Below are 14,200 nucleotides of genomic sequence, written 5' to 3' on the forward strand. Positions count from 1 at the left end.
GGATACACCCCACACATCCTCATGACCGGACGACCCATGAAGGGAACAGAATACTTATTAGGGCTTGATTTGGCCAGCCCCACAGTCACCGCCCTCACCCATGAGAAAGCAGTAGAACAAATCCTGGAAAACGTTAAAGCAGCCCAGCTCGCCGCAGCTGTTAGGCTTGGCACACGGAAAAAACAGAGTAAAGCATGTTTTGATAAGACTGTACACCCAACGGAATTTTCAGTAGGACAGCAAGTCATGCTCTCCCTGTACAACCCCAGTTCATTCCTTTCCCCCAAATTCGCAGGACCCTACTCAATTTCAGACAAAGTCAGCCCCTCCGTTTATAAGATCACTTATCCGAATGGCAAGTCAGGATGGTTTCACATAAGCCAGCTTAAGGTTTATGGCACACAGAGCAACCACTCCCACCACATCTCACTCACAGCGGCAGACGGACACGCCCCGCCCATGGACGACCTATTCCTACCCTTCCCCAACCAGTCCAGCCCGTCCAAGGACACCACTTCGACTCCACCCCCAACCACACGACTCCACCCCTCCCTTCCTTCGACCAGCACCGACAGCGACAGCACTGATACGTTAGACCTCATGGCACCGCCACACTATTTAGATTCTGCACCAGGTCCCACTCCCAGCGACTCCGAACATGATATGTTTGACCCCTTCGAGACCACTTATATAAAAGCCCATGAACCAAACCCACCGCCCGATGACGATGGATTGCCCCCTACCGCCTCCACCCTAGACACCAAGCATTGGCACCGCGACAATTCCTACAGACTCATCCGTAACGATGAGAAGGACCCCACATCAGCCCACGCCGCCATGGCACAGCTACTCCAGTCACGAGTTTGGCAACCGGCAGAAGATCTGAATCAGAGTCTGACTCCCACCAGGCCAGCCCCTTTGCGACTCTTTTTGCGGTTAAACAATGAGGTGTCCAGATGATGGTAAAAAGGAACCGATTGAGATTTACGGTGTCCTTCTTTCTGATGGAGCCTGCCCGCTTTGTTATTTTAGTTTGATATGTTACATGTTGAATGTTTGTATTGTGTACGACCCTTTGATACAGTTTGTTCATGGCCCCACGCCAAATTCTGATGCAGTCACGCCTACACTTTTACTGCTACATGGCCGTTAAAGGAACAAGTTTGTCGGCAGACACCAATTGATACAGTCAGAGGCAGTTTATCCACGGTGAACACAAATTCTTTCCGTTCTTGTCCGGTCACCCAGGCAGTGGAGCAATGGCACTGATCTCCGCCCTACCCGGGGATTCCACCCATTCTTGCCCCGCCGCGGCCCATACGCACCCCATTCAGAACTTTTATTTCGAAACTCTTTTACTGTTTCTTAGTATGTAGTTCAAAGAATGCTCTTTGCCACAAGTTGTTTGCTGGTCGCTATCCCCACATGCTATTTACATCCTCAAACACTTGGATGAAACAATTGGCTGCTGGATGGAGAAATTGTCCGCCCACTCAGCGCATCGACAACACACGCCGCGAGACTGCTCGCACTGACAGTATTTCTTTTTCGGATGTCTTGTCCCAAAAAATATTTGGTTTAAAAAAAAAAATGAGGGAGTCACATATGGTGACAATTCTAATGGGCAATTGATGATAAAAGAGACAGACAGACGTACGAGAGCTTAAACAAGGTAATAACAGATATTATGCTTGTGTCCACAGGAAATCCAAAACACCAGAAGACAGAAGGAAGACAACGAGAAACATGAAGACGGACCTAATGACCTACATTTGGATCATCCTGGGATCACTACAGTTGCGCGCGGAAGCGACCCCCTGACCCCCACCACACAGGCCGTGAATGTCTCCCATCACTGCCATACACCACACCCAGAAATAGCCACTGACACACCAACCTGGTGCGACCTCATAAAATGGTATTCCCTTTCATACATCGTAGAAGCCCTATTAGTGATAGCAATACTCTGCAGTGTCATCCAGACACTGAGACTTCGAAAATGGCAAAGGAAAGCCTCCCGCACTGCAGTATACACACTTAGACCACCTATTTTCGGACTCCAGCAAACCCCCCACTCTCGCTAAATAAAGAAAGTGCATCGATTACTTTTTTGTTTTGTTCTAATAAAGAAAGGATGTGAATTTTCTGTACTTGACCGTCAAGATACAGAGAAATGTAATGCTGCTATTGTATAGTTTTACACCGTTTGTAAATTCTTTTTATTGGCTAAACAGCCTGAAGATAGTTTAGAGAAGGATAGTTAGAGGTTCCCATGTTTAAAAGAGAAAGAAATGTAATGCATGCTTGAATGTTATAGTGCCCCATAGGATTTTATAATGATATGATGTAAATAAAAGCAATTTAGGTAAAAGGTTCGAATCCATAGAACAATTAATTGAGGCCAAGGTTAAGGCCCGCCTAAAGGCGTACAAAGCACCCCCACCCCCCCCCCCCCCCCCCGAGTATAAGAAGGAACCCCCGCCAGATGTTCAGTCTCTTGGAATCAGCTCGCAACTGGAGAGACCTTTCCACCTGCACCACCAGAAGCAAGTAAGTTCAAGTTCAACGCTCGCTACCAGACGGACGACCATAGCTAAACTCCTGCTACCTCTTCGAACCCAACAGCCTCAGATCCGAACAACGGCCACTGTTCCTCTGACCTAAGTGGGCACCCGAAGTTAAGTATAGGTGTTCGTGATAGACATAGTTTAGCCTGTAGTGATATTGTGCATGAGTAAATCATACTATGTGTAAATAAAGTATCATCGACTTTGAACTAACTAACTGGTGTATTGGCTCTTTGATCGGTATTCGGTTGAACCTTGTGGCGGTATCAAGAGATACCTGGCGACTCTGAAAGCATATTCATAATTAAGATTAAGAAAGGCGACCTTATTAACCACCATATTTATAGCCACAAAAGAGAGCAACTGTATGGCCAATTAGAGATTAAAATGGTAGCTCATGTATGGAGTCGGAAGATTTGGGCCTGGATCTTAGTGAATATTTCCTTCCTTTTGGCAAGAGAGAGGGACAGAGGACACCTTGTAGTTAAGGAGTGTGAAGCCTTGCGTGAGATAAATATAGTGAAGGAGAATTTTGCTTTAAATTTATTCTCCTATGGGATGTAGGCCTTGTTGGCTAGGCCAATATTTGGTGCCCATCCCTAGTTGTCCTTGAAAATATGGTGTTGAGGTTCTTAGTCGCGTCCTTAAACGTAGATAAACCACCAAGTCCAGATTAAATCCATACCATGCTTCTAAGAGAAACAAGGGAAGAAGTCCTTGACCATCATTTTCCAATCCTCTCTGCCTCTGGTGCCACAGGACTGCAAACGTCATTCCGTTGTTTAAAAAAGGAAGTGATAGGCGGAGTAACTGCGGGCTTAACCTCGAGTGGTAACATTATTATTATTTTTTTTAATGCTGAGATACGTTATAAATCGTCTTTTAGAAAGGTGGCGATTATTATAAACAGTCAGCATGGATGTGCTAAAAGGTCATGTTTGACGAAATAATTTTTTTTGAGGAGGGTCAATGAGGGTAGTGCATTCAATATAATCAATATGGATTTTAGCAAGACCCACTGGGTAGGGGTGACAACAGTCCACATGGCAAATTGGTCAGAAAATTAAAACCTCATTGAGTCCGAGCGAAATAGGATTCTGAGAGGAACTGAAGGAACTTTGAGTGCATGTCCACAGATTCCTGAAGGTAGCAGGACAGATAGACAAGATGGTCAAGAAGGCCTAAAGAAAGCTTGCCTTAAGAGCCGAGACAGAGTACAAAAGCCAGGGATGTTGTGCTAGAACCATATAAACACATTAGTTAGGCTGCAGCTAGAGTATGGCAGACAGTTCTCGTCAGCGCATTTCAGGATAAAAAGGAGATTAAACTACAGAGGATAGAGATGTACGAGACTGTTGCCAGGAATGGAGAATTTTAGCGTCGAGGAAAGTTTGGTTTGTTTTCTTTGGACCGAGGAGACTTCAGAGGAGATTAATTGAAGTGCATAAAACTATGGCGGCACAGTGCCTCAGTGGTTAGCACTGGTGCCTCACAGCGCCAGGGACCCGGGTTCAAATCCAGCCCTGGGTCACTGTCTGTGTGGCGTTTGCACGCTCGTCCCGCGTCTGCGCGAGTTTCCTCCGGGTGCTCCAGTTTCCTCCCACAGGTCGAAAGACGTGCAGGTTAGGTGGATTGGCCATGCTAAATTATCCCCGAATGTTCAAAAAAGATGTGTAGGTTAGGTTAAGGGGTTATTGTGTTGAGATAGGGTGGGGAAGTGAGCTTGGGTGGAATACTCTTTCAGAGGGTCAGTGCTAACTCGATGGGCCGAGTGGCCTAATTCTGCTATGTCTTATGGTCTGGGTGGCAGAGGAAGAAACACTCATTGCATACAAAGAAATATTTGAATATGCTCTGAAATGTCGTAACCTACAGGGTTAAGCAGCAGGAGTTGGAAGGTGGGATCATGTTGGATAGTTCCTTGTTGACAATGAGAGACAATGAGCCAAATGGCCTATTTCAGCGATGTAAATCTTTCCCTGAGTTTACGATGACTCACGCTGGAGTACAAAGTCTTTGGCATCTCATGTGACTCTAAAAAGAATGTTTAAATAAAAGCCATTTAATCACAGGGGTTTGTTCAGGCTCAAACTTGACTGCGGCCTTGCACAGTGCTCATTGTGTCGAAGTGTTGAAATAATCAGCAGCAAGAGCAAACAGCGGCCCACAACAGGTTGGCGATGGCACAGGGAACTCGGGACCTCCATGAATTTTCAAACTCGGGCCATCACTCAATGCATTTCCCTTCTTTATACTGACATGAAAATCAATAGGATTTGTAACAGCTGAACAGAAACAAGTCCCGGTGAACACTAAAGCTGTTCTTCTGTCCCCACCCACATGGAAAGAAAAAGGGAACATTTAACCACTACCATCATTACCTTTTTGAGGCTGTATCCCGCGTAGAATATGATTGGAGGGAGCAAAATGTTGAAGAAAACATCAGGGTCAAAGGTTACCTGCAAAGAAGAATACAAGAGACGTTTTGAATTTAAATGACATACAAATCCAGGTCAGATCAACACACGTAACAAACGGAAGTGGGTGCACCATCATTCTAAGATTATTGCTGATTGGACTGTGACCTTCACTCCACTTTCCTGCCTCTTCGCAAAAACCCTCGACTGCCTTGTCGAACAAAAATCTAACTAACTCGGCCAAATCTAACTAACTCAGCCTTGAACATATCTGATAACCCAGCCCATCGCTGCTTTCCCCGGCCACGCGCGAAGGGAAACATTCTCGCAGCATCGAGCCCCAACAGGACCTTCTATGTTTCAATAAGATTAGCTCTCGCTCATTCCTCCAAATTCAAATGAGTACAGGGAACTCTAATGGTTCACCACAAGACAAGCCCTTCATCCCATGAAGCAGCTTCGTAAACTTTCTCGGAATTGGGTCCAATGCAAGTCTCTTTAAGTAAGGAGACAAGAACTGTAAACAGTATCCCAAGGGCAGTCTCACCAATGCGCGGTACAGTTATAGCAATAATTCCCTACTTTTATCCCCAGTCTGCCTTGCAATAAAAGCGAACATTTCATATGCCATCCTAATTACCTGCTGTACCTACATTCCAACCTTTTGCGATTCATGAACAAGGAAGCCATATCCCTCTCTACTACAGTATTTTGCAGCTTCCCTACAATTAAATAATATTCTCCTTATTTATTCTTCATGCCAAAGTGGACAACCTCACATTTTCCCACATTATCCCATTGGCCAAATGTTTTGCCCATTTACTTAACCTATCCCATTGCAGACTCTCTGTATTTTCCTCACAACTTGCTTTTCTTTAGTGTCAATAACAAGTTGGGCCACAGTGCATTCAGCCCCTTCATCAAAGTCATTGTTTAGATTGTGAACAGTTGACACCGGAGGCTGGATCCCTGCGGTGTTCCACTAGCTACAGTTTGTCAACCTGAAAATTCCCTATTTATCCTGACTCTTCTTTCCTGCTAATCCTCTATGCCAATACCACCCCAACACTATGAGCACTTATCTTGTGCTGTAACCTTTTATGTGGAACCTTGTTGAATACCTTTTGGAAATCCAAATACACAATGTCTACTGGTTCTCCTTTATCTACCCTGCTTGTTACATCCCAAAGAACAAATCAATAAATTTGTCATTTCTTGTATCACAATGTTTCCACTGCGCCCATGCAGCAACCAGTGAAAATAACAATCTGCATCAATACATACTACAGAGCTAATGAATCACAAAATCTTACAGTGCAGAAGAGACCCTTTGGCCCATTGAGTCTGCACCGATGCACGAAAGGCCCTGACCTGCACACCTAATCCCAATTGCCAGCACTTGGCCCGTAGCCTTGAATGTTATAGTGTGCCAAGTACTCATCCAGGTACGTTTTAAAGGATGTGAGGCAACACGCGTCTACCACCTTCCCAATCAGTGCATTCCAGACAGTCACCACTCTCTGGGTAAAAATATTTTTCCTCAAATCCCCCCTCAACCCTCACTTTGAACTTGTGTCCCCCTCGTAACTGACCCTTCAACTAAGGAGAACAGCTGCTCCCTATCCATGCCCCTCGTAATCTTGTACACCTCAGTCAGATCACCACGCAGTCTTCTCTGCTCCAGAGAAAACAACCCAAGTCTATCCAACCTCTCTTCATAACTAAAATGTTCCATCCCAGACAACATTCTGATGAATCTTCTCTGCACCCCCTCCAGTGCAATTACATCCTTCCTATAACGTGACGACCAGAATCGCACACAGTACTCCAGTTATGGCCTCACCAAAGTTCTATACAGCTCCATTATGAACTCCCTGCTTTTGTAATCTCGATTGATAAAAGTGAGTGTCCTGTATGCCTGTTTCACCACCCTATTAACCTGCCCTTCTGCCTTCAGAGATCTATTTACAAACACGGCAAGGTCCCTTTGTTCTTCGGAACTTCCCAGTGTCAGTATACGTCCTTGTCAAATTACTCCTTCAAAAGTGTATCCCCTCACACTTTTCAGGGTTAAATTCCATCTGCCACTTATCCTCCAATTTGACCATCCCGTCTAGATCTTCCTGTAACCCAAAATACTCAACCCCACTATTAACCACCCTGCCAATATGTGTCATCCGCAAACTTACTGATCCTACCCCCACATAGTCATCTATGTCATTTATATAAATGACAAACAATAGGGGGCCCAGCACGGATCCCTGTGGTACGCCACTGGCCACTGGCTTCCAGACACTAAAGCAGCCGTTTATCACCAACCTCCGTCTCCTACCGCTAAGCCAATTATGAATCCGCCTTGTCAAATCACTCTGTTTCCCATGTGCATGTGCCTTCTTAATAAGTATTCCATGTGGGACCTTGTCAAAGTCTTGGCTGAAATCCATGTAAAGTACACCAACTGCACTACCCTCATCTAGACACTTAAATTGGGGGGGCGGCATGATGCCACAGTGGTTAGCACTGCTGCCTCACAGTTCCAGGGTCCCAGGTTCAATTCCGGCCTCGAGTGACTGAGTGTACACTTTCTCCCCGTGTCTGCATGGGTTTCCTCCAGGTGCTCTGATTTCCTCCCACTGTCCAACTGGATTGGCCATGCTAAACTGCCCCTTAGTTTCCAAAAAGGTGAGAGGGGGATAAAAGCAAATTCTTGCAGATGCTGAAATCTGAAACCAAAAAAGGAAAAATGGTGGAAAATCTCAGCAGGTCTGACAGCATCTGTAGGGAGAGAAAAGAGCTAACGTTTCGAGTCCAGATGAGCTTTGACGAAGGGTCACCTGGACTCGAAACGTTAGCTCTTTTCTCTCCCTACAGATGCTGCCAGACCTGCTGGGGTTAGATTGGGTTATTGGGTTATGGGTATAGGGTGGAGGAGTGGGTTTATGTAGGGTGCTCTTTCGAAGGGCCGGTGCTGACCCGAATGACCTCCTTCTGCACTGTAAATTCTATGATACACTTGATTCTATGATACACTTGGTTATATGCTCAAAACGTTTAATCAAATTTGTTAGGCATGATCTCCCTCTGACAAAGCCATGTTGACTATCCCTGATCAAACCTTGCCTCTCCCAAGTGGAGATAGATTCTCTCCTTCAGAATCTTCTCCAGTAGTTTCACAACCACTGACGTGAGACTCGCTGGTCTGTAGTTCCCTGGCTTGTCTCTACAACCCAAATAATGGGACCACATTAGCTGTTCTTCAAATCTCTGGCACCTCTGATTACAGATGGACTGTTCGGGGAGATCCACTGCAATGCATATTCAACCTTACGGTTATTTAGGGACTTTTTCTTTTCTTTTTATACAACGTAACGGAAACTCCTGTGGTAGGGTTAGGGAAAATACGTGCAGTAAAATAAACTCCGTTTTCTTCAGCAGAAAACAAAGCCACTGGGCCATTGACGAAATGTCTCAGCTGGAAAGCTACGTGAAAAAGATATTGATTGCTATTCGTTGGAGCTTTACAAAAGCCATACTTCCTGTTTGCGTACTCCGTAAAAGGCAAATGGCAGGGAACAGGAACAAAAAATAGGAAATTCAAAATAATAAGAGAATTGCAGTCTCAGACTTGGGCAGGAGTTTAAATAGTTTCAGGTGTGGTGGGTGGGAGGCCAGGAGGTGGTGGTGGGGGGGGGGGGGGGGGGGGGGGGGGAGTGACAAGAAAGAAGGGTTGAGGCAATTTTGTTACAAATTTACTCCAAAAAGCTCCAAAGCAGTGAGGCAGAGGGGACTGACTAGTATAACCTGCACTTATCAAATGGCAACACTGGAGATCAATGGTCAGTTATTTTGTCCCTGTTTGTGAGGCCTTGCTGAGGGACACAGTGGCTGATGCGGTTGCCCCAGCCACAGCAATTACGCTTAAGGCAATTTACATGAAGCGTCTTGGGGACGTTACTGACAAAAGTGATGGATGCTCTCGTAACGTCTTTCATTTCAAATGCCACCCTGAAACCCAATTCACAACTACAAATTCTTAGCAAAAAAAATAGAAAGCGGAGGAGGAGGTCGTATATCCTTTCGAGTCTGTTCCATTATTCGATAAAATCATTCCCAATCTGATCCTGGCCACGTCTCCACTATGGTTCAAGGACCTACCTCAAGCCTCGAATATATACAATCATTCAAAATATGGCACTTTTGGACAGCACGGTAGCACAGTGGTTAGCACTGCTGCCTCACGGCACGAGGTCCCAGGTTCGATCCCGGCTCTGGATCACTGTCCGTGTGGAGTTTGCACATTCTCCCCCTGTTTGCGTGGGTTTCAACCCCACAATCCCCAAAATATGTGCAGTGTAGGTGGATTGAACACACTAAATTGTCCCTTTATTGGAAAAAATGAATTGGGTACTCTGAATTTATTTATTTTTAAATGGCACTTTTCACAATTCCAAACGTCTCAAAGCTCTTTACAGTCAATGAAATACTTTTGCAGCCCAGTCACCGTTGTAATGTAGTCTCAGCCTCCACTGCTGTTTGCAAAAGAAAATTCCAAAGGCTAAGAACAGAAGATGTATCTCCTCACTTCAGCCTTAAATGAGAGGCCCCTTATTTTTAAACTGTACAGCTGAAATTTATTCAGCTCTTGCTTTTTGAAGCCTTTGCCTGAAACTGGTTTCTTTTTCTAACAAGCTTGTACAATGAGGCCCTTTCTGCCACAATTTCTGCAAATGATGCCTTTGCAACAACAATTTGAGTGCCAGGTATTTGCACACCTGTGGCAAGTACAAGTCTGGGTTTTATGTTCGAGTTTCAGCCAGCATCTTGTGAATTCTTGTGCTTGAACTCAACTGTTGGGCTTCTTTGGCTGCTAATTCCATGGATACAGCAACTTCCAAAGCTATCTGTGAAGGTCAGGTTGCTTTCGGTTTACAATCATTTTTGAATAGTTTCGCTCCTTAAACCAAAGACAAATCTATCTCTGATGGTATCGTTTAACACATCCCAAAATTCGCCAGTCTTTTCAGGTTAGCTACAAACTGTGCAATCAATTTACCTTCTTCTTAGTCGATGACTAAAGGTTTCGATGACGAGCGGACTTGCAAAATTTCCACTATTTCATCGTAGGTTTTCATGCCCGTCATTTGCGGCTGTACCAGATTCCTCAGGAGGTTAAACTTTTGTCCCCCCCAATCAGTCTCAGAAAAGTTGGGACTACTATATCTGCTGCTATTTTGTTCACTTTGATAAAATAGTTAAATCTCTCCAAATGAGCACCATAGCTCTGTATTCCCATCAAACATTCCACGGCGCCAAGACCCCCCGCCATTTTTCACTATGGAAGGACTTGCGTAAGCACAATGTGCCACGAATTTCTAGCATTATCTTGCTTCCTTTCTCCCCAAAACAAGACACAACCCGAGCTCAGCCTGTTTTCCTTTTGTCTTTCCCAACAGCCCAGCTCGAATTTGGTTGTTGCAGGGTGCTTGCTCCTCAGTGCTCCCGGTACAGTTACGGATCATTTTGGGCAGAGCACATGACGAGCTTCTTTCGTTTCTTTGGATCCTTTGTTTCTTCCGATTCCTCAATGACGTTGTGGTTCCTCTGGTGGCTGTAGCCATTGCTGAGCTTCCCCCATCGCCAGTTTTCATGTGGGGAAGATTTTAATTATTATTATTTTTTTCCAGGTGGCGACAAACGCTGTTCGCCGACCTCGTCGCCAGTTTTTATGTGGCGATTTTAAAGTGAAGCCTGCAGGCCCCAGAGGTTCAAACAAAGGAAGAGCTTTATTCAAGGGATATTATGATAAGCAGCAATTTTAAAAAAAACATTTTATTCAAGAAATGTTGTTATAACATACAAACACAAAAGGTCTAACGGATTTATACAAACACAAAAGGTCTAACGGATTTATACAATTTGAATAAAATTACCCTTGCCACCAAGCGCCACCTCCAGACACCCCGCCAAAGCCCCTCTTCCCCGCCCCACATAGCCACTGCCCCTCACCTATTTGCTGACGACAACCAGCTCCATAAAGAAGGCAAGGAACGGTATCTACCTAGAGTAGAACCCTTCCTCCGCGGAATCCCCTAATGGCGTACTCTGTTTTTTCCAAATGCGGGAATTCGAACAAATCCTCCAGCCATGCCGACACCTTAGGCAACACCCTTGCCCTGCATCCGAACAGAACCCACCTCTGGGCGACCAGAGGCAAAGGCTAGACATCAGCCTTCCTCCCCTCCTGCAACCTGAACAAGTCTGACCCTTGGGCACAGCTCTACTCTAACTCTGAAAATCACCACCACTGTATTGAAGCAGGAAGCCCAGAATTTAAACTTAAGGCAAGATCAAAACATTTGCGAGTGGTTCACTGGCCCCTCGAGCAACACTCGTTTGTCCTCTGTACCCGAAAAGAACCCACTCACACGTGCCCTGGTCATATGCGCCCTGTGTACCACTTTAAACTGAATCAAGCTCAGTCTTGCACACGAGGAGGTGAAATTGACTCAATGCAGAGCCTTGCTCCACACCCCCATCCCAAAGTCAAACCCAACTCTTCCTCGGATTTCCCCTTTGCTTCCTCCAACAAAGAGCTCTCCCTCGCTGTCAACTGCCCATATATATCTGATATCCTCCCTTCCCTATCTCACTAACTCCTCCAGCTCAACAAACCTACCCTCCACAAACAAATCCCTAAACCTCCCGGATGCCTCCCTCTCCCAGAACTTATATGACGAATCTATCCCAGTCGGTACACACCTATGATTCCTATAGATCGGTGCCAGTAGCAACATGGGCTCCTGTTTACAGTGCTGTCAGAATTGGTTCTAAATTCTCAGAGAAGCTGTTACCACTGGGCTCAGAGTACCTGGCCAGAGACAATGGACAGGGGCAGTAATAAGTGCTGTCAAACTTGAACCTATACAGGAAACCTCCATCCGCCCACAAACTGACCCCAAATCCACAACCCACCCCCGCACTTTTTCAAGATTTGCCACCCAATAATAAGACATCAGATTAGGTAATGACAACCACCCCTTCTTCCCACCCCCCACCGCCACGACTGCCTGCCCCCTCTGCAGGAACGCCATACCCACCCAAACAAAAGTCAAAATTAGCTTTTTGATCGTCCCAAAAAACTTGGGAAAAAGGCTGGAGGCCATTGCTGAGCTTCCCCCATCGCCAGAAACACAAATAAGAACACTTGGAAGAATGTTCATCTTAAATCGACTGAACCCTTCCTGCCAGTGACAACGGGAGGGCATCCCATCTCTTCAAGTCCATCTTCACCCCCCCCTCTCTACCAGACTGACCAGGTTCAACTTATGTAACCAGGCCCAATCATGATCCTCCCCAGGTATCTATAACTAGATTGGCCAGTCAAAACGAGTCGCTTCTCCAGGTCAGCATCTTTCCCATGTTCAATCTATATCCTGAGAAGGAACTGAACTTCCTTAGCACCTCCATTATCTTCCCCGCATTAGAAAGAGAGTCCATAATATACAACAATAAATCATTCGCATACAGGGACACCTATGCTCCCAACCTTCCCTCTCTATGCCCTTCCACCTTGCCCAAGACCCAGATCCAATGGCCAATGACTCAATCGCCAAGGCAAACTGTAACGGGGAAAATGGACACCCCTGCCTTGTACCCCTATAAAACTGAATGTATCCCAAACTTGTGTTTTAAAATTTAGAGTACCCAATTCATTTTTTCCAATTAAGGGACAACTTAGCGTGGCCAATCCACCTGCCCTGCACATCTTTGGGTTGTGAGGGAGAACATGGGGAGAATGTATAAACTCCCACACGGACAGGGCAGTGACCCAGAGCCGGGATCGAACCTGGGACCTCGGCACCGTGAGGCAGCAGGGCTAACCCACTGCGCCACCGTGCTGCCCTATGTATCCCAAACTTAATGTATTGGTACAGACACGCGCAGTAGGGGCCCTGTACAAAACCTAACCCACAAAATGAATTTAGGCCCAAAGCCAAACCTTCCGAGTAGCTCATAAAAGTACCCCACTCCACCCGGTCAAAACGCTTTTCCCGCGTCCATGGGGGCGATTACCTCTGGGTCGACCCCGACCAGGGCGACAGCTTCACATTCAGGAGAATCCTAATGTTGGCCAAAACCCATCTGATCCTCAGAAATCACCCCCGGCAGGCACCCCTCTAAATGAGTTGCCAACGCGTTAGCCAATAGCTTTGCATCAGCGTTCGACAGAGAAATGGGCCGATACGACCCACACTCCATGGAATCTTTATCCTTTTTCAAGAATAAGGAGATTGATGCCTGCGCCAGCGTGCCCGGCAACCCGCCCCCCCCCCCCCCTCCCTCCCCATGTCCGACAGGTGTGGCCCCAACACAGTCGCGAACTCCCTTCCCCGACTGTATTGAACGAATGCAATTCATACTTTCCTCCAGCCTGAGTGGCATCCCAGCTCCAGCCCTCTTTCCCTTTCCACCACCGGGAAGACCAACCAAGCCAGAAACTGAACCATAGTCGAGTCTCCCTCCGGAGGCTTTGTAGTCCCTGGTTAAAGGTCTCAAATACCCCATTGACCTTCACTGGAGCAGAAACCAACACCTCACCCCTTATGTGCGACCGTTCACTGCAAGGCCGCCACCGGAGGTCATCAGCCGCGATGTTACACTGCATGTCTGCCCATGCAAATGGTGGATTACGTCACATGATCGGTCTCTTAACGTTGCACTATAAGGCTGCTCGTGAGGAAACACTAGAAATACCATGAATACACAACAGGACGTAACGTTTGCACGTTTCCAATCTGCCAGGACCAGAATGAGGGGTTTTGGAAGTTTTCAACCAATGCATCCACTATTTCTGCAGTCACATCTTCTAAGACCCTGGGATACAGGCCATCAGCAGATTTGTCAGCCTTTATTGCCATTAGTCCCTGTACTTTTTCTCTATTGACTGTGATTGCTTGGAATTTCTTGCGCCCTTTTGCCCCCTAATTTTTTACGATTCATGTGATGTGTCCGAACAGGACAGATACAAAATACTTAGTCAAAGTCTCTGTCATTTCTTGGTTTCCCATTATTAATTGTCCAGTCTCACCCTCTTAAGAGATCAATATTTATTTTAGCTACTCTCTTCCTTTTTATATAGAAGCTCTTACTGTCAGTTTAAAAATTTCTTACCAGCTTACGCTCAGTAATTATTTTCTCCCTCTATTAATTTCATAA

General features: G+C 45.9%; 1 protein-coding gene across 3 annotated transcripts in view; it reads right to left on the reverse strand.

Annotated features, from left to right (window-relative positions):
- Positions 1-14,200, reverse strand: part of slc9a7 (solute carrier family 9 member 7) — a 205,973-nt gene that overhangs the window by 107,474 nt on the left and 84,299 nt on the right. For all 3 annotated transcript variants that reach the window (XM_072477258.1, XM_072477259.1, XM_072477257.1), the window contains exon 3: positions 4,949-5,026. In XM_072477258.1, the coding sequence (XP_072333359.1) occupies positions 4,949-5,026 (78 nt within the window). The remainder of the gene's footprint in view (positions 1-4,948; positions 5,027-14,200) is intronic.

The sequence above is a fragment of the Scyliorhinus torazame genome, chromosome 15 (assembly GCF_047496885.1).
Source record: "Scyliorhinus torazame isolate Kashiwa2021f chromosome 15, sScyTor2.1, whole genome shotgun sequence".
Classification (NCBI taxonomy): Eukaryota; Metazoa; Chordata; class Chondrichthyes; order Carcharhiniformes; family Scyliorhinidae; genus Scyliorhinus; species Scyliorhinus torazame.